At 54.6% G+C, this 20,478-nt stretch overlaps 1 protein-coding gene across 4 annotated transcripts in view; it reads right to left on the bottom strand.

Annotated features, from left to right (window-relative positions):
• The window catches only part of JARID2 (jumonji and AT-rich interaction domain containing 2), a 273,915-nt gene that overhangs the window by 21,170 nt on the left and 232,267 nt on the right, over positions 1-20,478 (bottom strand). For all 4 annotated transcript variants that reach the window (XM_047101536.1, XM_047101538.1, XM_047101537.1 and 1 more), the window contains 3 exons: positions 13,590-13,825; positions 4,151-5,204; positions 898-1,400 (listed from right to left, as the gene is read on the bottom strand). In XM_047101536.1, coding sequence (XP_046957492.1) covers positions 898-1,400; positions 4,151-5,204; positions 13,590-13,825 — 1,793 coding nt within the window. The remainder of the gene's footprint in view (positions 1-897; positions 1,401-4,150; positions 5,205-13,589; positions 13,826-20,478) is intronic.

The following is a 20,478-nucleotide window of genomic DNA, read 5'->3' as shown; positions in this document are numbered from 1 at the left end:
GGCAGCCGGAGCGGGGGGGACTTCCCGTGGGCTCAGAAAGGAAAGACCCAGAACCCGGAGAGGAGTCGCAGAAGTCCCAGGCTTCCGGGAGGGAATCGGCATCGGAAGCCCGTGGAGACTCCACCAGGCAGGGCCCCGGGGCAGTGCGGGTGGGGAACGACGGGGACCCACAGCAGCCTGTCAGCGCACCATGAAACTGCCACGCCACCGCCAGGGGGGTTCAGGGGTGGGCCCGGCTCGCCACGTGAGGGTCCCAGCTGGGACGTGCCCACCGTGCCAGGGGTCCTGCTCACCCTGGCAGGCAGCCCTCACAGGGACTCCACCTGCCTCCTGGAGGAAGGGACTTCTCAGGACAGCAGGTGCAGCCACGCCATCTGGCGGCAGAGGAGAAAACCGTGCGCGCTTCTATCCGCCGGGCTCCTGCCTCCCTCCCGCAAGCCCCCCAGCAACTCCCTGCAGAGGCCTGCGCCGATCGCTTCCCCAGAAGGGGCCGGGCAGAGCCAGGGGCTGATGGGCGGCTCAGCATCCAGACAGGGAGGCGAAGGAAGCCAGCGCCCCGAGCCCGGGGAGTCCGGCCCGCTGAGCAGGTCCCACCACCTGGAAGGGCTGGGGGCGCTCCGAGGGGCAGACTCGGCCCCGTGGGCGTCTACACCCAAGCCGCTGTGTCCCCGGCACGTGGGTGCCCGTGCCCCCTAATGCAAAGGAGATCCAAGGACCTGGAGCCTGCATGGGGCTCACCGGCGGTCACGGCTCACAGCGGTCAGACGTCCCAGGCCCGCATCCCGCCCGCAGCCGCACACACTGCCGTTCCGGGCGCCACCGGAGACCGCAGCCTGGCGCCTCGGGCCCGCACAGCCCCGCCCCGCGGCCAGCCCCCCAGCCCCGCCGGGGGCCCACCTTGTATATGCATTTGTGGAAGTCACTGAGGATGCCCTTGTCCTCCTCCTCCTCTCGAGCCACTTCCTTTTCCTGAGCAAAGAGTCGCCGTCGGCCCGTCTTGAGCTGGGCCTGGCCCACCTCTTTGAGCTTGCTGCGGAAGCCGTTCCTGTGGGCCACGCCGTTGATGAGCCCGTTCTTGGGCTCGAAGCGAGGCAGGGGGTGGAACTTGTTGTAGTCATGCTCCGTGTGGCCCTCGAGGGGCCCCTTCCGCTTCTCCAGGATCTCCTTCTCCATCAGCACCTCCTTCTCCAGCCGCCGGTGCTCCTCCGGGGACAGGGAGTCGTAGGACAGCAGGTACTGGCAGTAGGCTTCCTGGAGCTTGGCCAGCCGGTCCTGGGCGGTTTTGGGGATGCGCAGCATGTCCGCCAGTTTGTTCCACTTTTTGAGGTCAGTCACTTGCTGCATGCCGCCCATCTCGTTAATCAGCCGGAAAAAGCAGGCCAGGTCGAGCTCGCAGCCTCCTGGGACGGGGACAAAGCACGGGGACACTCAGTGACAAGGACCACGAACGACACCCTCTCGCTCCAGCTGGTTAAGTCCGGGGCCGCCCGCTAGGTGCCAAGGATGCTGCTGGGCCCTGGGGCCAGAGCGGCGAACGGAACTGGTCCAGGCCTTCAGGGAGCTTAGTGCTTACACGAGGACAATCTGGGAGGCCACGGGGATAAGTAAAGCAGGCAGAGGGGCCGGGGAGCTAAGGGGCTGCCGTCTCAGCTGGGATGGTCAGGAGAGGTGTCCCCAGGGAGCTGACAGGTAAGCGGAGGCCCGAATGAAAGGAGAGCTGGCCCGGTGGGTCTGCGGGGAGGAGCATCCCAGGGCGCCCCGCCCCCAGCAGGAGCAGCATGTACCGGGGTCCCCCCCCCACCCCCCGCCACAAACCCCAAGAGGCAGGTGGAGCCAGGTGACGAAGCAGGGGCCCGTCCCTGGAGACACCATGTCCCAGCGATCCCCGCAACGGCTGTGACGGCAGAAACCGTATGTGTTGCGCCCGCTGTCGGTTCCCATCTCGTCTGCACACGCACGATGACTGGTTTTCCACCCCCTTGACTTCCAGGGCAAGAGGCAGTATTTGGGAGGGCAAAAAGACGGTCTGACTGTCCCTCAACCCTCTCTCTCATGGCCCACGGCCCCCGAGAGACTGCTTACCTCGGTCTCAGGGTGGGGTGTGGGCTAGTGTTCGATACCCCCCTCGATCAACTCTCAGGACTGTACAGATACACATCAAAAGCAAATATACTCGAAAAACGCTCATAGAGGGACTATCTATGTGGGGCCTGGAGAGCAACCTCCCTCCAGACAACAGAGGAGGAACAAAACCTTCCAGAATAACCATCCACTGGCTATTAAGGGAGTAAATACGTAACAAAATGCTAGGGAAGTTCAGTCAAAATTAGGTTTTAGGTCTTTGGAGCATGTGGATAGATTTATAAACAAAGTAAAAGACGCTGAGCTCCTGTGGATTCTGACAGCCTCCTGGGCATCGTGGGACCACGAGGTGGGTGCCCCGGGCAGACTGTGCGGGAACAGGTCCCCCAGCCCATCAGACACCAGGGGAGTCGGCAACTGGAAGGTCATTAGCTCTGCCGGGTGAGATCAGTGAGGAAGCTCGCCCTCCTTGGGCAGGAGAGGCCATAAGGCGGAGATGCCATCACTCGCTTCCGGTCTCCAGCTCAAAATGGGGAGATGTGGGGCCGGCGGCACAGTGCCGGACTTGCAGAGGCGGACAGGGGAGGGAGTCCCCTCCGCCAGCCACAGGCGCTCAGATCACGGGCTGACTGGGGAGGCGGCAATCCATACCTTTGTGTTTTCCTCTATGGAAAGCATAGTCCAGCAGCACCTGAAAATTTATATGCTGCTTGGAAATCGTCATTCCACGGACTCCTCACCTGCTACCACTGGGCCCATTTGCAGGGCCGCGAGGCTTCCAAGCGGCCAAGCGCCTCCCTCACCCCTGCTCCCCGAGGCACACCTGCTCCCCCAGGGGCTGGGAACAGAGGCAGAAGGAGCTCCTGTACCGGGAGATCCTGGAAAACTGCTTCGAAAATGTTAAGTCCCTTGCCCTGCGAGGCGGCCAAGCTCGGGCCAGTTGAGCACCCCTTTCAGGGATGGGGACAAACAAGGCTTTACGCTGCTGGGCAGCAGCAAAGACTGCAGACACGCGCACCGTGGGGACGCGTCCACCCAGCCTCAGGCACTGTGGGGAGGAGTCAAGGCCAAGAGAACCTACTCTGGACGAAAGGTCGCTGGCTGTCGTTACGTCACCGGATTCCCCCACCATCCCCGGAAGAACCACGGTCCCCCTTGCACGGGGTGGGGCTCAGACATGTCACCACAGCCCTGAGGGCCTGGTGCTGTTCAGAGGACACGCGGGGCGCAGCTGACACCAAAAGCTCACGCCTGCTCAGCCCGCTCCCACAACCCCGAGTCGGGATTCTCACTCAGGCATCAGTTCCTGCAGGCACCTGCTGAGAAGGTAAGGACGCCTCCCTCGCCTCACCCCTGCAGGGAGCCCTGACGGCCAATCCCTGACACGTCAGTGGCGGTTAAATGGCTGCTTTCCTCACCGCCTTTACAAAATCGGGACCCCCGAAACGGAGGCAGGAACATGCCCGTTTCACGGGTCTGGAGCCGAAAGGGAAAGGGTGTGAGACCTTCCCCAGCGGTCCCCAAAGCAAACCCAGCCCAACCCAGACAGAGGGTGAGGATCCCAGAGGGACGAGCAGCTTTCTGGGAGGAAGAGGGACCCGGGACATCGGGGGCCTGTACGTGGGCTCTGGGGGCCACGGCCCTGCAGCTGCCGGGACACGTGCTCGCACGGGGAGCCACCGAGGTGAGCTCCGCAGTGGGTTCAGTCAGCCCTCAGGAGAACCTCAAACCCGTCCCCCGATCTGTGGCCTCTGACAAGGCCCTGCCCGATCACCAGAGACAGTGATGTGCAAGGAAAGAGGAGGAGGACAGAGAGAAAACAGGCTGACCTGTGTCACCCAAACGTGCACGTGTTCAAGCCCGAGTTCCCAGTGCCTCAGACAGGGGACTGCATTTAGAAACGGGGTCTTGAAGGAGACGAGTGGGGTGAAATGAGGTGTCTGGGCGGGTCGCCAGCCAGTATGACCGACGTCCTTACGACCAGAGAAAAGGACACCAGGGACGAGCGCACAGAGGGCGGCCCGGGGGGTGGCCCCGCGCAGGGGCGGCGGGGGCGGGCGGGCCTCACCTATGAGCGGGAGCTCGTCCATGGTGATGCCCTGAGATCTGAGGTGCTTCTTGATGCAGGCCAGCCGCTGCACGTTGGGGCCCCAGCGCCGGCCCAGCTTGTGGATGTGCTGAATCTGCGTGACAAACCGCATCTCGTCGTTGAGCTTGCACTCGGGCCGCCAGTCCGGAGGCGGGATCACCCTGCACATGCCGTACTTCTCCACCTGAGCGCGGACCGACTCGATGTAGACGAGCGGGTCGTGGAACTCCTTGGCGGACGGCCTGAGCACGGGGATCTCGTCCATGGCCGCCCAGCCGGCCCGGCCGCCCCCCTTGTCGGGCTTGGCCGCCGCCTCGTGCGGCTTGTGCAAGGGCTCCGTTTGCGAGGTAGAACGATTTTCACAGGAGGCGCCGTCCGACTTGCCGTGTGCTTGTCTGCCCGGCGTGCTCTTGCCGGCCGCGGCCCGCTTCGGCCGGCTCCTCTCCGAGCTCCGCTCGGGCACCTCCTTCTTGGCGTGGCCGGGCGGCGGGGCTCTCTCCGCGGGGGCCGGGGCCGCGGGGACCGCCGCGGCCGCCTTCCTGCCGGGGGCTTCGGCGCAGCCGGCCGACCCTTTCATCTTCTTGGGGGGCGACTGCGGCTTCTCGGGCTGCTGGGCCTCCTCCAGTCTCCTCTTGGAGTTCCGCAGCCCCTCCCTCAGCTGCCGCCCCCCCACCTCCTTAGTGCATGACTTTGGGTTCAACCTGCCACTGACCTTGAGGCCATTGACGGCGTGCCCGGTGGACTTGGACGCCCCCCCGAGGGATAGCACCTGTTTGCGGGTTTTTGCATTGCTACTTTCGGTTTTCCCTGAGATTGTGTGGTTGACGGCGGAACTGGGCTTGTGGGGATTGGGTTTGGTTTCCTTGACCAGTTCTCTCTTGGCTTTGGTGTATGTGACAGTCCCCTTAGTCACCGTTGCAGTGTACTTCACAGTTTTGGACGGTGAAGGTCTGACTTCGCGCATCTTTTTGGCACCGGTCGCACTTGTACCCAGAGATGACGACATTCGAGTGACTCCGTTTACCTTCGAAACCTGGGAGGCGGCAGAGGCAGAGGGGGAGAGGCGAGAAGAGCAGAATTAGTAACCTTTCCAAGAGGGTGACCTCGCGGCGCGCGGTGACGAAACCCAGCTGGCCGCCGGCTCTCGCGAAGGGGGAGGTGCGGGGCCGTCGTCAAATACCGTACGCGGCCGTGAACTGAAGACAGAGACTCCGGTTCAAACACAGGCCTATCCTCCTACACGAACACACTCGGCCCGACCTGAGTGCCTGAGGCATGGATTCCGGGGCATATTTTCACATGCATGTTAGGTGGCTCTTCCAGAAAATCAAGGTTTCACCATGACCACCTGTCCACTCGCCTACCAGTCACCTGTCACAGGTTAAGGACACTTATAGGAGCAAACCCCTGCCCATTTAGGGGAAGAGGGGACGGACGGACACAGGGACACACACACACACACACACACACACACACACCCCTGTTCCGAGAAAAGACGTGCTCGCCACTCTGCTCCACAGAACAGCATGCTCTGCCCACAGAATTTTTAACTCTACGTGCTAAAAAAGGAAAGATACAAAAATACCACAAAAAGAAAAGAACAAGCACACTCATGTGGCCCGGCTCCCGTGCAGGTCGCAGGCCAAGCCCAGACACGTGACTGCCAGCCCCTGGCATCCGTCTGCCCCGTCACCTTTGACACTGGGCCCCGGGGACCGCCTCGCCGGACGCACCTGACCTCTTCCACAAAGCAAAAGATGCCAGTCCCTCCTCTGCATGGGCAGAGCTGGCTTCCCCACTCTCGACAAAACCTCCACATCCGGTTAGAACCTGTCTCAGCCGGCTCGCAACTTGGACACCACAGGAATTCTGTGACACATAAAAGTCCCCCTTGTTGAGGCGTCCGGGTGGCTCAATCAAGCGTCTGACTTTGGCTCGGGTCACGATCTCACAGTTTGTGAGTTCCAGCCCCGTGTCGGGCTCTGTGCTGACAGCTCAGGGCCTGCGGCCTGCTTCGGATTCTGTGTCTCCCTCTCCCTCTGTCCCTCCTCCTGCTTGTGCACTCGCTCTCTTGCTCTCAAAAATAAACAAACACACACTAAAAAAAAATAAAGACACCCTTGCTTATAAAGGGAAACCAGAGAGTGACGGGTGCACACTGGAAATGCGAAACTTCCAGAGAATGATGAAGGCCCAGCCAGAAGCCACTGCTGGGTGCACTGCTCTGTGACCATCACGTCACAGCCCTGTTTGCTGCGGCTGCTGCTGGCCTCTGACAGGTCACTAACATCTTGGGCATCGATCTCTCATCTGCACCAAGAGTTCAAAACGGGGACTCCAAGGTTCCATAAGCACCCCCACCCCCAAAAGAGGCCAACTAGAGATCACACAATCAGCAGGAAATGGAACAACCACAGCCATTGCTTCTCACCGGTAACCCCCACAAGGAGGTGACTGGATAGAAGGAGCCTGTGTTCCCAGGTCAGAGAAGCTGACCGACCAGCTGTGGTCACGCAGGAGCGCATCCTCCCATCACAGCACAAAGGTCGTGTGTTCCCATCCCAATCAGCCCCCAGTGCTCCCACGGGAATCAGGTTCCCCAGGACAGGGCCCGAGTCTGTCTGAGTGACCTCTACACTACGTCCAGGGAAATGCACTCAGCCCAAGTGGGGAAAAACAAACACAAAACCAGAACTTTCCCATCAGTGACTCTCAGAACCCGTAGATCACCGGGCCCCACCCCCGGGGTTTCCTAGACCACTAGGTCTGGGATGGGGCCCGAGAATTTGAATTTCTAGCATGGTCCCAGGTGATGCTGACGCTGAGGCAGGAACATACTTTAAGAACTGAAACAAACCATCGGTAGAAGATTCTGGAAACCGAGCAAGAAGGGTATTTCTTTATATGCCATCAGTTACACGCAGTGCAATCAAAGCCATAACATCTTGGTAAGAGGCTGTGTTCCAGAAGCCAAGCCTCGGGCATTCAGAGAACCAGGTTTCTGGTGAGGCAACCTGGACCTCTGGACTCCAGGCCCCACATGGGAGGCCGCAGGGCAGGCCCAGGACTTACGGTCAGGTCCACCACTGCTCACCCACCACCCTACAGAGAGTACAGAGAGGCAGGACTGACCAGATCAGGTGGGGGAGAGAAGAGTGTGGAATGAAGAAATGGAAAATTAAAACAAAACAGCGAACAGCCTGGCAACAAGAAGTTAAAAATAAATGTATACAACCGGGGGTGGGTGAAACTTCCCAACGTGGGCACCACCCCTACCTGGAATAAAAGGTAAAGTGAGGGACACAAAGATCTCTAGTTTTTCATGGTGTTTTTCAAATGCTTTCATTAGCTCAAACCAAAACGAGCCACTTAGGATAAAACCAGAAACAGCATATACATAGTCCTGCTGTGGCTCCGAGAAACTTTTCCGTCATCGAGACACAGAGAGACCTCAGGGATCCAGCACCTTCAGAGAAGGATTCCACTGCCCAGAAAATAGAAGACACACCCGTTAGGCCTTTGATCTCTCCTGAACCACTGAGAGGACAGCCTGTTCCAACTCTTCACCCAGCTCAAAATAACGCTGATTCTGCAGCCTAACCGCCCCGACCCTCCACCCAGACTCTGATCTGATCAGTGTGGGCGGGAGCCCAACAGCTCAGTGTTCCCGTAACGATTCTGGCCCTGCTCCTGCCCAGTATTAGGGATCACCCAGGGGAGACTGGAGAGCCAGAGTCAGAATCTCTCAGACTCTACATCCAAAAAAAAAAAAAAAAAAAAAAAAAAGCACAGGGGCCTTGAATGCATCCATTCTGCCCCCTTGGGGGCACCTGATGGCCTCTCCTGCTGTGCTAGGTTATGGGGAGGTACATTTTCCACAGGGCAGAATTCTAGAGAAGTATTTCACCGTCTTCAATGGCAAAAAGAATCCCCCCTTCTTGTTTACGTATTTCCGTAAACTTTAATATGGGTGGTTCCCGCCAAGATGTGCAGTCAACTGCCCTGCCCTGCCCAACCAGAAGAGTGAGTTCCTCTGTTCCTTTGCTTCCTCACCATGCTTACAGTCCCCTTCAAAAGCCGCTGCCCAAACCCTATGCGTGCAGGTCCACACATCACAAGCTCAAAGACTAAATGCATCAACCTCACAACTCACTGAACTCAATGAACCTGATTGAGAAATCACCTACGGAGACGGGAAAGGACATGTCTCGTTGACTGTATTTCTTCCTCCCACCCAGCACACCTGTGTTCCGCCTACAGCAGAGGTCACGTTCTCCCAACCCAGGAACCCACCTGTCCGCACACACGTGCCTATTCCTTGGCCCGTCCTAGTCTTTCGGGGTCCAGTGCTCAACTGTTACCAAAGAAAGCAAAGGAATGGTGGTGGAAGGCATTGTTTTACCTTGCCTTGGAGGGTTTCCTCCCACCCACCACCTTATCAAAAAAGGGCAAACACCGAGTTTGAGCTTAACAAAACACCCAGGTCACTCAGCCAGCTCACAAGGCACAGTGGGTCTGATGTCACTGTGCACATCTGAGGAAGTACTTACCCAGAGCACGTGAGAAAGAGGTCACTTAGCTCACTGGAGGCCTAACACAACGTGCTGCATGCAGCAGAACCTTCCAAGGTGCAAGAGAAACACTGCGGTCGAATAACTACAGCTCTCCAAGCTGTTCCTTCTCTGGGCTCTGGCAGGGACTTCTGCCTTTGCGTCCCTCTCCCCCTAAACCCACCTAGCTCTGCAGGAGGTGGGATGTCTGCAGCCTGTTCTCCCTGGCCCACCACCGCCCACCCACCACCGTAGCTCAAGCTCCTCCAGGCCCACAGCCGTGAGGTTTCATGGCAAAGAAGTCCGAGCCAAGTTCACAACCAGGAATCCTGTCGTCAAGCTCCTGTTCCCCACCAGAGGGAGCTGCTGAGTCGGGAGCCTCTGCTCATCCTTTCAGAGCTGGGAGGCTGGGGACAGCCCACTTGGACTTTAAGACTTGGATTAAAAACAAAGAGCCTGAGATGAACAGAACTGCACCAGACAGGCGGAGGGGAAGGCCTCCTGGTGCAGCAGACCCCTTCGTGAGAGAAAGGGTAAGACCCTAGTTAATGAGCACAGGACCCTCCCAACAAAAAGGCAAGGCTGGGTTCTGGTAGGAGCCCCCAACCCTTTGAGAGCACCTGCTCCCACACTACAGGTGACCTAATGGAGTCCTTAATACCGTGCCACCAACACCTGCAAATCCAACTACAAGCACGACCCGCTGAGCAGCACGGCTGAAACCCTGAACGTCTTACAGTGCAGGCGATTTTCTGACCTTCTCTCTGGATGTTCCTATTTTCCAGAACTTTAAAAAACAAAACTACTCCCGATTCTTTAATCAGAATTTAAACCCCCTCTTTGAATCTTTGAGGCCAACATATTTGCAGCAACCCCCGTACAGCTTATTGTGAGGACCCAACCTCCAAAGGGAACAACGGAGCCCAGCAGATCTTCCTGCCAAACGTGCCCGCGGGCTGCCTGTAGGAGGCGATCGTTTCTTTCACATTGTGGCTCAGCTTCGGCACGATGAATGAGGACAGTGACCGCGAGTGGTGTGGCCCAACCGTCCACATCGTGGCTTACCAACCTCGCAACATCTACAAAAGTGAACACCTCCTCACGAGGCTCTTGGAAACCAACTTTTTTTTTTTTTTTAAATGTTTTGTTTATTTTTGAGGGAGAGAGAGTGAGCACGAGCAGGGGAAGGGCAGAGAGGCAGAGAGGCAGAGAGACAGAGACCCTATAAAATGCTCTCTAGGTGCATAAGGTTCTTTGGTTCTACCGTCCTGCGTGTGCTAATCTTCTACTGCATTCAAGCTGAACTGCTAGGTGAAGGAACCGAAGAGGAAAACATCAGCTGCTCCTGTGTCCGACACTCAGCACACGTCCAAATCATCCTGCCAGTGGCCCTGACAATCCCAGGGCAGTCACACTCGCATGACAGACACCGTGCTTCTGGTATCACAAAGGCGAGAGAAGCCTGGCAAGGCCCCTCACGCTGAGACACAGCCACGGGGGAGGTTATTCCTGGGCTCCGAGGAAGCGCAGCGAGCACATGACATTGTGCGAGGTAACGGGGAAGGGGCCGTTTCAGTACAAAGGGCAAGTGAGTTAGCAGAGGGTGCCTCCGACCACATCAGAGCAAACAGGGTCAAGTCCCTGGGGAGCGGCACCTCCTCAACACCACCCCCCACACCTCCCACCACTGCTTGACACGATTCACATTCACCCTCTTCTTTTGGGGCGAACCTGAAGAAGTTAATCCTATTTAAAATTAAAGACCCACATATACTCTGGCCCCAATCTTTTCTGCAGGTGAAAGATGAAAAGGTCAGATTCTAGTCATTTCCATCAGGCAGTTACAAAGGAATCTACAACTTGCTTTCATTGACCTTATTTTCTCTGTATTTTAAATACTGGGATGTGGCAGTTTCTAATTCGTCCTTTTGTTTATCCCAATATCACTGGGTGGGGGTGGGGGTGTCAGTGTGACTGCGCCCAAATGAACAACAGGGCCCAGGAGCGTTAAAGATCTTAAATTTCAGTGGAGGTCCTGGTTAGTGCCAAACAGGAACTGGAGAGCTGGCGCCCTGGGCCAGACAGAGAAGGCCGAGGAGACAGAGGAGGAGGGGAAGGGGAAGGGGTGGGGGGGGAAGAGAGCCCTGAGCGCTGCCCACGGACATCCCACCTGCAAAGACTGACCCGAGCAAAGCACGACAGCCAGGTCTCTGTAGTCGCTGGGTGACAGGAGGCTGCTCTGCACGGGGACCCGGACCTCTCACTCCCAGGCCGCACAGTGAGACGGGCCACGCACGCAGGCCGGGGAGCCAGGGCGCGGGGTCCTCTCTGCTCCCCCAGCTCCTCCCGCCAGCTGTACCAATTCCTAGCGTTCAGCTACAAAGAGAAGTCCCGAGCCGAGGGGCACGAGCTGACAGCTGAAGACGAGCTGTGACCAACCGACACCAGAGGGGTCTGCCACCCAGCCCCATTCGAGAAGGGGCGAGTGTGTGTGCCCGCGTGTGCACGCGCGGTCACGCATCTGTGTGAATGTGAAGTCCTGTTCGTCCCCTTCCAAACCCTTCAGTCCTGCCCCACAGGTGGGAGCTCCCCTTACTCTGGGACCCTTTTTAATTCTTCTCTTTCACAAGCGAAACACCTGTAGGAGAATCCCATCAGAGCATGTATCAGGCTGTCCGATCTGGGAATGGAGGGGAGAGAACAAGCCACAAACACAGGGACGGCGGTGCCTCCAGCTGCAAACCGGGAGCCCAGCATTGACCCCGCGGGCTAATTCCACCATCGCGCGCAGTTGTGGTCTCTGCGAAAACCGTGAGGTCTGGGTCTCAGAAGACGGGCCAATGTTTAAAATATGCTGCGACTACTTATTCAGTCTCGAGGTAACACGGCCGAGGATGAAGACACAGGTACCCGAGAACCCTGCCTGGAAAAGCCACGAAGATTCTCACCCTGCTCACCTCACCAAGACTGGGGCGCCTGGGTGGTGCAGTCAGTTAAGTATCTGACCTTGATTCTGGCTCAAGTCATGATCTTCACAGTTGTGAGGTCAAGCCCTAGGTCCTCGGGGTCTGAGTGTGGAGCCTGCTTAAGGTTCTCTCTCGCACTCTCTCTGCCCCTCCCCTGATCGCACTCTCTTAGAAATTAACATTAAAAACAATGTTTTAAGCCCCAAAGTACCTTTAAAAAAACAAAAAAACTAAGGTTAAAACTACACACACACAGACACACACACACACACACACACACACACACACACACACACACACACAATCTCTCTCTCTCTCTCCCCCATGCATGCATGCAAATACACATATTCAGAGAAACTATTCTAGCATCATGAACAATGAGAAAGGCCCAGGTGCCTGGGTGGCTCAGTTGGTTAAACGTCCGACTTCAGCTCAGGTCATGACCTTGTGGTTCATCAGGAGCTCAAGCCCCACATCAGGCTCTGTGCCAGCAGCTCAGAGCCTGCTTCGGATTCTGGGTCTCCCTCTCTCTTTCTGTCCCTTCCCCTCCCTCCCTCCCTCCTTCCCTCTCTGTCTCAAAAATACACATTAAAGAAAAATTTACAAAAAACATTAACAAGAATGAGAAAGGACACGCGTAAAGAACAGCTCCACGGGGGCACCTGCATGGCTCAGTCACTTAAGCGTCTGACTCTTGATTTTCGGTTTAGGTCATGATCTCTCAGTTCCTGGGATCAAAACCTGAGTCGGGCTCTGCACTGACAGTGTGGAGCCTGCTTGGGATTCTCTCTCTCTCCCTCTCTCTCTCTCGCACTCCCCTGCTCGCTTGCACTCTCGCAAAATAAAAACAGCTCCACAAGGGGAGGGATTACAGGATGTTCCCACCATCTCTTAGTAATTCTAGAACATGGCAGGTCAGGAGACCTCTCTGGCCCACACATACCTGGCCCCGACTCCATCCATTTTGCAGAAAAGGTTAGCTGTGTGTCACAAGTGCCCAGTGAGGAGATCTGTGATCCCCATGGCTCCCTGACTTTAAAATGCAGTGAGAACAGGAGCGAGGGGTCAGTGACAAGCCACTGACCCGGGTGACACAGCCCTTCACACCGTGTGCCTTCCTCCAGGCTGTGCCTTCCGGGGGTCCCGGGAAATCACTGTCCAAGGACGGAACACTGGGACAATGACAATGGCAGACCCTGAGGCCATTCTTCAGAGTTTCCCAACAGGATCCGTGTTATCTAACGCGACCTCGAGCAGGGGGCAGTGGGGGCTGGAGAACAATGTGACCCGTGAGCTGCGATCCTGAGGTACAGGCTGACGTTTGCGGGGTGAACCGCCCCCGGGCACACAGGGACTGCTCAGTGGTGCGTGTGCCCGTGCCCACCTCCTGCCCCCAAGTCCTGGCGGAGATGCTAACTTGTCACGTTAGCAACGACAGTGAAGCGGTCCAGGACTGTCCCCTGACAGCGCGAGGCAGTTTGCGGGCCTGTCTTCAAGGTACAGCTTCTCCAGGCTTGAGAGGACGACCGAGCTCAGAGCCATCGGGCGCCAGGACACAGGTGGAGGAGGGGCAGTGAAGGCGACAAGTCGCTTTGCCCAGCCAACAGGCGCCAACACACCAGATCCACCAGAGGGAGGCGCCTGGACTCCGGAGCAGGTGCCAGAGCCGCTCCCACGAGAGGCCTGCACACCCAGCACCTCTGTGCCAACACCGTGCTTCCCTCCCCAGCTCACCTCTGGCCGTCACCCTCCTGGCTTCCTGAGCCCTCTAGGTACGGATTTCTGGAGGCGACCACTCCCACGTCCCCTTCAGTTAAGATGGTGACACGGGGACACGGCACCTGGCGGGCAGGCCCCGTCCGGGCCGGAGCGGGGTCACCTGTGCGGCAAGGCCGGGTTTACCTGCTTCCGTAAGTCCTGAGCCGACCGATGCAGAGGGGGGTGGTGGTGGTTAGCAGCGAGCCCCTTGGCCGAGGAACCCGTGGAGGGGGCCGCTGGGGGCGGGGCCGCTGACGCCTGTTCCCTCCGGCTGTCAGTCCGGTGATCGCTGTGCTTCTCCTTCCCGGGAGTGGCTTCTTTGCTTTTGTGTTTTTGAACAGGTTCTTTCTCCCGTGGAGACCTGCTGGAACCATTGAAAACTAGGAAGGAAAGAGGGACAAGGAGGTCACCACATTAGATTCTGCCACCATCCAGCATCAATGCCCGGAAGCCAGGGAGAAAGCCAAGTCCCCGTAACTCGAGCCACCCCAAGACCACAACACCATCTCCACCGCCACAGCCTAAACTACGGGAACAGTCCCAGGCCCCGGGACAAAAACCATTATAAAGCATACCCAAAGAATTATTTGCTTTGGTTGAAAAGACTGAAAAAAATCTATTTTTCAAAAATCCCTACCAAAACAAAACAAAACAAAAACCCAGCGGCCCTCAGAACATCAACATCACACGTTTAAAAAAAAGAAATGAACACACAGTCAACAGCCCAAGAACAGAACCACCTGGTGTGTGAAGATACGGGGCGTATGGAATGAAGTCGTATCTTCTCCAATTTAAAGGTACGCATTCTAGGGGCGCCTCAGTCAGCTAAGCGTCCGACTTCATCTCAGGTCATGATCTCACGGTTTGTGAGTTCAAGCCCCACGTCGGGCTCTGCGCTGACAGCTCGGACCCTGGAACCTGCTTTGGATTCTGGGTCTCCCTCTCTCCCTCTCTCTCTCTCTCTCTCTCTCTCTCAAAAATAAACATAAAAATAAACATAAAAACAAACATATAAACAAATAAACAAAGTTGCGCATTCTGAGACTGAAGATCTGCTCACCATCCCGTCGGTGACCAGAGAAGCGAGAGAGGGCAACGGAGCCGGACCTGTTTCTCTTCCAGAAGCCCTAACAGCAGGAACAGCCAATGCATTTCATGCTTGCCACAAGCCAGGTGAGCCGGCTACGGCAGTGAGGCACGCTCACTGCCTTACGTCCAAAGGGACAGGCAACACGTCGTCAGGCCCATTTTACACATAAGTTGGAGGAGTCGTCATGCTGCCCGTCACCAGCAAGGCTGGCCTGCCTCCCAAGCTCACCGCCTCCCCGGTCCCCAAGCATGTGCCACGATGCCACCCACCCAGGCAATTCCAAAGAGAACAGCAACGCTCAGCAACTTGACGGTCAATTCTGTTCCTGCCAGGAGTTCCTTTTTCCACATTACAGCTGGGGCTTGTGAGCCCAGACGGGGGCGGGGGGGGTCTGGCCCCTCTCCACGGAATACAATGAGCTTTTACCATCTGCCCCTCCCACAGCACAGGCCTCCCCTGCCCTCAAACCATCCGGGCAATATTGGCCTGTGTCCTCAGGGAAGGAGAGGGGAAAGACTCCCCACAGGCTCTGGCAGAACAGACCACATGGAGCCCTTGCAGTGCAGCCAGTGCTCATTTTAGAAAGGCTCCTGACAGACGGGGGCGGGCGGGCCTGAAAGGTCGCCACGCCCACCCCCACCCCCCAGGCACCTCCTCTCCGGGCCATGCCCACCCCCGCCAGGCAGACTTCCAGGCCAAGTGCACCCAGGCGGCTGTAAGTCAACGCCTCCTTGGAGCGGAAGTCTCTTCCCGCGGGGGCGCGAAGAAGTCACACTCACCTCCACCCACAGCCCTTTCCGAGGGCTCAAAACCAACTAAGCCTCTCTTCCGAGGATAGCAGCCTCCAAACGTGTGCCCACAGCTCCGTGCGCCTTCTCTCTCACCTCTGTCGTGTCCTGTCAATTACTTTCGTGCCACAGAGGTGAAAAATATTTTCCTCTTATCTGCCATTGACTTTCCTAGCTCTTGTGATGCTGCATCTGCTAACCCATTTTTCTTGTTTAAAATCTGTCTCGGCTTCTGTGCTTAGAAAGCCTGCCCGTGTTCTCAAATGCGAAGATATTCCTCCACTGGTCTTCCTAATTCTTTCTTATTTATTTATTGAGAGAGAGGGAGAGGGAGGGGGAAGGGGAGGGAGAGGGGGAGGGGGGAGAGGGAAGAGAGAGGGGGAGGGGGAGAGAGAGAGAGAGAGAGAGAGAGAGAGAGAGAGATAACATGCGAGGCAGAGAGAGAACCCCAAGCACTGTCTCACTGAGAGTGCAGAGCTGGATGTGGGGCTCGAACCCAGGAACCATGAGATCATGACCTGAGCTGAAAAACCAAGAGTCAGACACTCAACCGACTGAGCCACCAGACGTCCCATCCTGATAATCGACTGAATTGCTTACACGGACTTCTTTGGTCCACTTGTTACCACCCCAGATACGGTCTAACAGATTTACACGTTCCGTGCCTGGACTGGATGTGAATCTCGATCTGGAAAGTTCCTCCCAGCACCAATGACTGACTACATGTTTTCAAGAGATTTTCAATACTGCAGTGAAAGAGCTCGCCACGTCAAAATATGGTACGCGATCTGGCGTCATGGAAGGTTCCAGTGGGTACTCTCGGTTACAGGGAAAACGGAGAGCTTCAAATGGTTGGCATTTATTCTAAGTGTAAGTAACTGCACTCCGTCAGAGCCCATCAATCACACCAAGCTGGCAGGATCCGTGCTTACTTTCAAGACAAATTAAAAGCAACATCCGTAAGAAGTCATACTTCAGTGTGATTAAAACACAAGTGAGGAACATGAATCTGGGCATTTCTTGACCGTTCACCCATTTTCTAAAGCAGTGAACATAGATAGCTCCTTTATGGAAACACAGCACAGGAAGCTGGTTTTTTGTCTTTTTGGTTTTTGGTTTTTGTGTTTTAAATCCCAAATATTCCATACCCTTCCATGCTTTGTTACTGAAGAAGTACCAGTTCTGTCATTACTTCCCTCTGGTTAGAACGATTTTCTTCCGTGGCTTCGTCCCCTTTCCTAACACTGCATCATGGCCACTCCATTCCCAGCACTGTCATTTGCACCCAGGCAAGTTACTGACTCCTCAGTTTCCCCATCTGTAGACCGGGGATAAATGGGCGTTCCTGCACAGAGGTTTGCAAAACCTCATCGCTGCATGTTCAGAAGGACCATCTCAGACGGCTAGGAAATCGGCCTGTGGCAAGACCGCCTCTGGCCTCCCTGCTGAAGGGAGGTGCGGCATGAAGAAGGCTTCCATACAGGTAACTGTCTGGCCTGTGCACATTTCTGTCTCTTGGGGGAAAAGACGTGTGGCTGATGCCCTGCCCGTGCAAGAAGGAATAGATGCTGAAAACACAGCCCACATTTTCTACAAGCTTCATGAGTGACTTCACCCCTGGGGGAACCGGAGACCCTTTCAGGGCACCCTCCCAGGTCACAACTATTTTCGTAATTACACCAAGATACTATTTGCCCTTCTCACTGTGTTGATTTCATTAACGGAACAAAACAAAGGTGGATTTAGCATCAGGGAAATGCTAATCAAAACCACCACGAGACAACAACCGTTTCACACCCACTAGGATGGCTATCCTCAAAAGACAGATAATGGAGAGTCCTGGGGAGGATGCGGAGAAATTCTAACCCTCATGTAGTGCTGGTGGGAATGCAAAATGTTGCAGCCGCTTTGGGAAACAGGCCAGAAGTTCCTCAAAAAGGGGAACAGGGTTACCGTGACAATTCCACTTGCTGGTATGTACACAAAATACAGAAAAAATACGTCCACATTTGTGTGGCTCAGTTGGTTCAGCCACGGACTCCGGATCTTGGCTCAGGTCATGATCTCAGGGTTCATGAGTTCGAGCCCTGCACCGGGCTCTGCACTGACCGTGTGGAGCCTGCTGGGCCTTCTCTCTGTGTTCTTCCTCCACTTGTGCTCTTTCTCAAAGCCAATAAACTTAAAACATTTTTTAAATTTTGTTTCTTAATGTTTATTTCTGAGACAGAGACAGAGCATGAGTGGGGGAGGGTCACAGAGAGAGGGGGACACAGAATCTGAAGCAGGCTCCAGCTCCGAGCTGTCAGCACAGAGCCCGACGTGGGGTTCGAACTCACAGACCGCGAGATCATGACCCGAGCCGAAGTCGGACGCTCAACTGACTGAGCCACCCAGCTGCCCCAAACTTAAAACATTTTTAAAAAAATAGTTCCACATAAAAACTTGCATACAAATGCCTGAGGGGGAATAAATACTAATAATTAAGAACTGTAGGGGAATCCCAAAGGTTCACCGATTGGTATGTAGATAAGCCAAACAGGGTATCATCCATCCAATAAAAGGAGTCAAGTACCCACACGTGCACAAGTGCAAAGAGATCTTGAAAACACCGATAAATTGAAGAAATTAATGAGAGGTTCCATACTGTAGGAGCCCATTCATACGAAACGTCCAGAAGAGACCAACACAGAGAGACAGAGAGTAGATTAGCAGGCTGGGGGTGGGGGTGGGGGTGGGGAAAGAGTTCAGGAAAATGGGAAGGATTTTCCCTGCTGATGGGAACAAGGTTTCTCAGGGGAAGCAGATGACAGCACTCCGAAGGTGACTACAACGACAGACACACAACTCTGCGTGTACTAGTAACTATTAAATCGTACACTTTGGGTAAATTTTGGGATCTGTGAATCATAGCTCAATAAAACTATTTTCTTTTTTAAACTAGCACTTAACAAGAAGGGAGGGAAGACAAACCAGTTTTCATTTCAGGGAATGATAAAGTATAAATTGTCAGTAGTACTAAATCCTGACCCCTGAGCACACACACTTTGTGTGACAATTTGGGAAGTACACACCAAGCCCATCCCCTGATCAAAGTGGGTTATTTGTAGGGAACAGCACTCGTGTGGCGGTTATTTAAGCCGCAAGCCAGCAGTTTCATGGCATGCTACGTTTATTTCAAAGAAACACTGATGTAGTTATCTGTCCATCGTTTTCACCAAAATGAATACAGCAACCCTGTGGTGGGAAATAACGAACAGAAATTTTTTTTTTGTTATTTGGTTTTTGTTTTGTTGCCAATGATGGAATTCACCATTTGGGGCAAAAATTACAGTTGTGGAAAAGCTTTATCTGCCACCATTGAGTTTCAAAGTCTCTCCACACTAAAATACCTCTCTGATGAGGTCAGGGAAGATGAGGATTGTTTGATGGTTGCTTAATGAAAGGTGCTGACCGCTACAAGAGGTAGTCAGGTGAGACATTTTTTCAAATGTTTTAAGAAATTTATTTTGAGAGAGTGTGCACACGCACGAGCATGTGCAAGTGGGGGAGGGGCAGAAAGAGAGGGAGACACAGGACCCGAAGCAGGCTCCAGGCTCCGAGCTGTCAGCGCAGAGCCCGACGCGGGGCTGGAACCCACAAACCGTGAGATCATGACCTGAGCCAAAATCAAGAGTCAGACACTTAACGAATGAGCCACCCAGTCGCCCCAAACCATTATTTTCAAGTGATCAATACAAAACATTATAAAATTGTGCATGGATAAGAGAGATGTTCAAAGCCAAAGGCAAACCAATGGATTTTAGAAACACCCGGTTTGGCTAAGTCAGAGGAGCCTATGACTCTTGATCTTGGGGTCATGAATTCGAGCCCTACGTTGGGTGTAGAGATTACTTAAATAAATAAAACTTTATGATAAATGTAATGTAACAGAGTATGAAAAGTACCACTTCCAAATGCTGGGCCAACTGACCTTGCAGAAACTACCACTGCTTGGGTCTGGGGGTGTGATACCAAAGGATAAAAATCATCTACAAAGTTCCTCCCTTTTCCAACTATGTTTTTGTCTGAGACTGATTCTCTTCATATATGTCAACCAAAATTATGTATTGCAGGAGACTGCACACAGAAACAGGCATTATTAGAATTTAACTGTCTTCAAGGTTCCTGGGTGGCTCAGTTAAGCTTCCAACTTCGGCTCAGGTCACGATCTCACACCTTGTGAGTTCGAGCTCTGTGGTGGGCTCTGTGCTGACAGCTTGGAGCCTGGAGCCTGCTTGGGATTCTGCGTCTCCCTTTCTCTCTGCCCCTCCCCTGCTCACGCTCTGTCTTTCAAAAATAAACATATTTAAAAAAATCTAGCCGTCTTCTATGCCTCATATATATATATTTATATATAAGTTCCCTCAGTTTTCATTTTAATATGGTAAATATCGATTTTTAATAACCTGTTTTAATATCATTTTTGATATTTACCATATGAAAAATGTATCAGTAAATACAATCCTTTTGGGGTTCCTGAGTCAAAAGGGGTCTTCCAATACAAAAATCCTGACATCGCTAGGCTAAAGCATCTCTTCCTTGATTAGCTACATCATCGTTTCCAGGGATGTGATGGAGCCGATACGTACATGTCAATACCTACAAGCCCCCACAATGCTCAGGCCCTGAGAGGAAGCCACCTAAATCTGAATCCACGAAATCACCTGCTAAACTCTTTGACCTTGAGCTAGTACCTGTCCAAGTCTTAGTTTCCCCACTGACTACCTCACAGGATTGCTCTGAGGAATCAGCGAGGAACTATTAATCTAGAAAGAGGCTAATGGGCCACGAGATGTGTGCACCGGCCAGCTGGTGGCTTGTCAGTGAGGGTCACCACACTCCCGACACGTGGCAGGACACCAGTGCTCACAGTTTCCCTGCTGCTCCTTTCCAAATGAGCCACGGGGCAAGGTCAGTTGCTAAACTGAGATTTCAAGGAAATTCCTTAAGAGTGGCACTGTGGTTATTAGCCAGCAAGAACTTCCTGAAATCCAGGGGGAAAACCAGATCCTTCCATCAGCACCAGCTCTACCCGACAGGGAACGCACAGCTGTGGCTCTATTCTGAGGCCGAGGACGAGTTTCAGCCCCAGCCAGCAAGGAACTGACACCTTGGG

Source organism: Lynx rufus, unplaced genomic scaffold, assembly GCF_022079265.1.
Source record: "Lynx rufus isolate CCGP_SWC_20201006 ecotype Redwood Valley unplaced genomic scaffold, mLynRuf1.p SCAF_6, whole genome shotgun sequence".
NCBI classification, from domain to species: Eukaryota; Metazoa; Chordata; class Mammalia; order Carnivora; family Felidae; genus Lynx; species Lynx rufus.
Note: the sequence above shows the minus strand (reverse complement) of the source record. Positions and strands in the feature narration are given on the sequence as shown.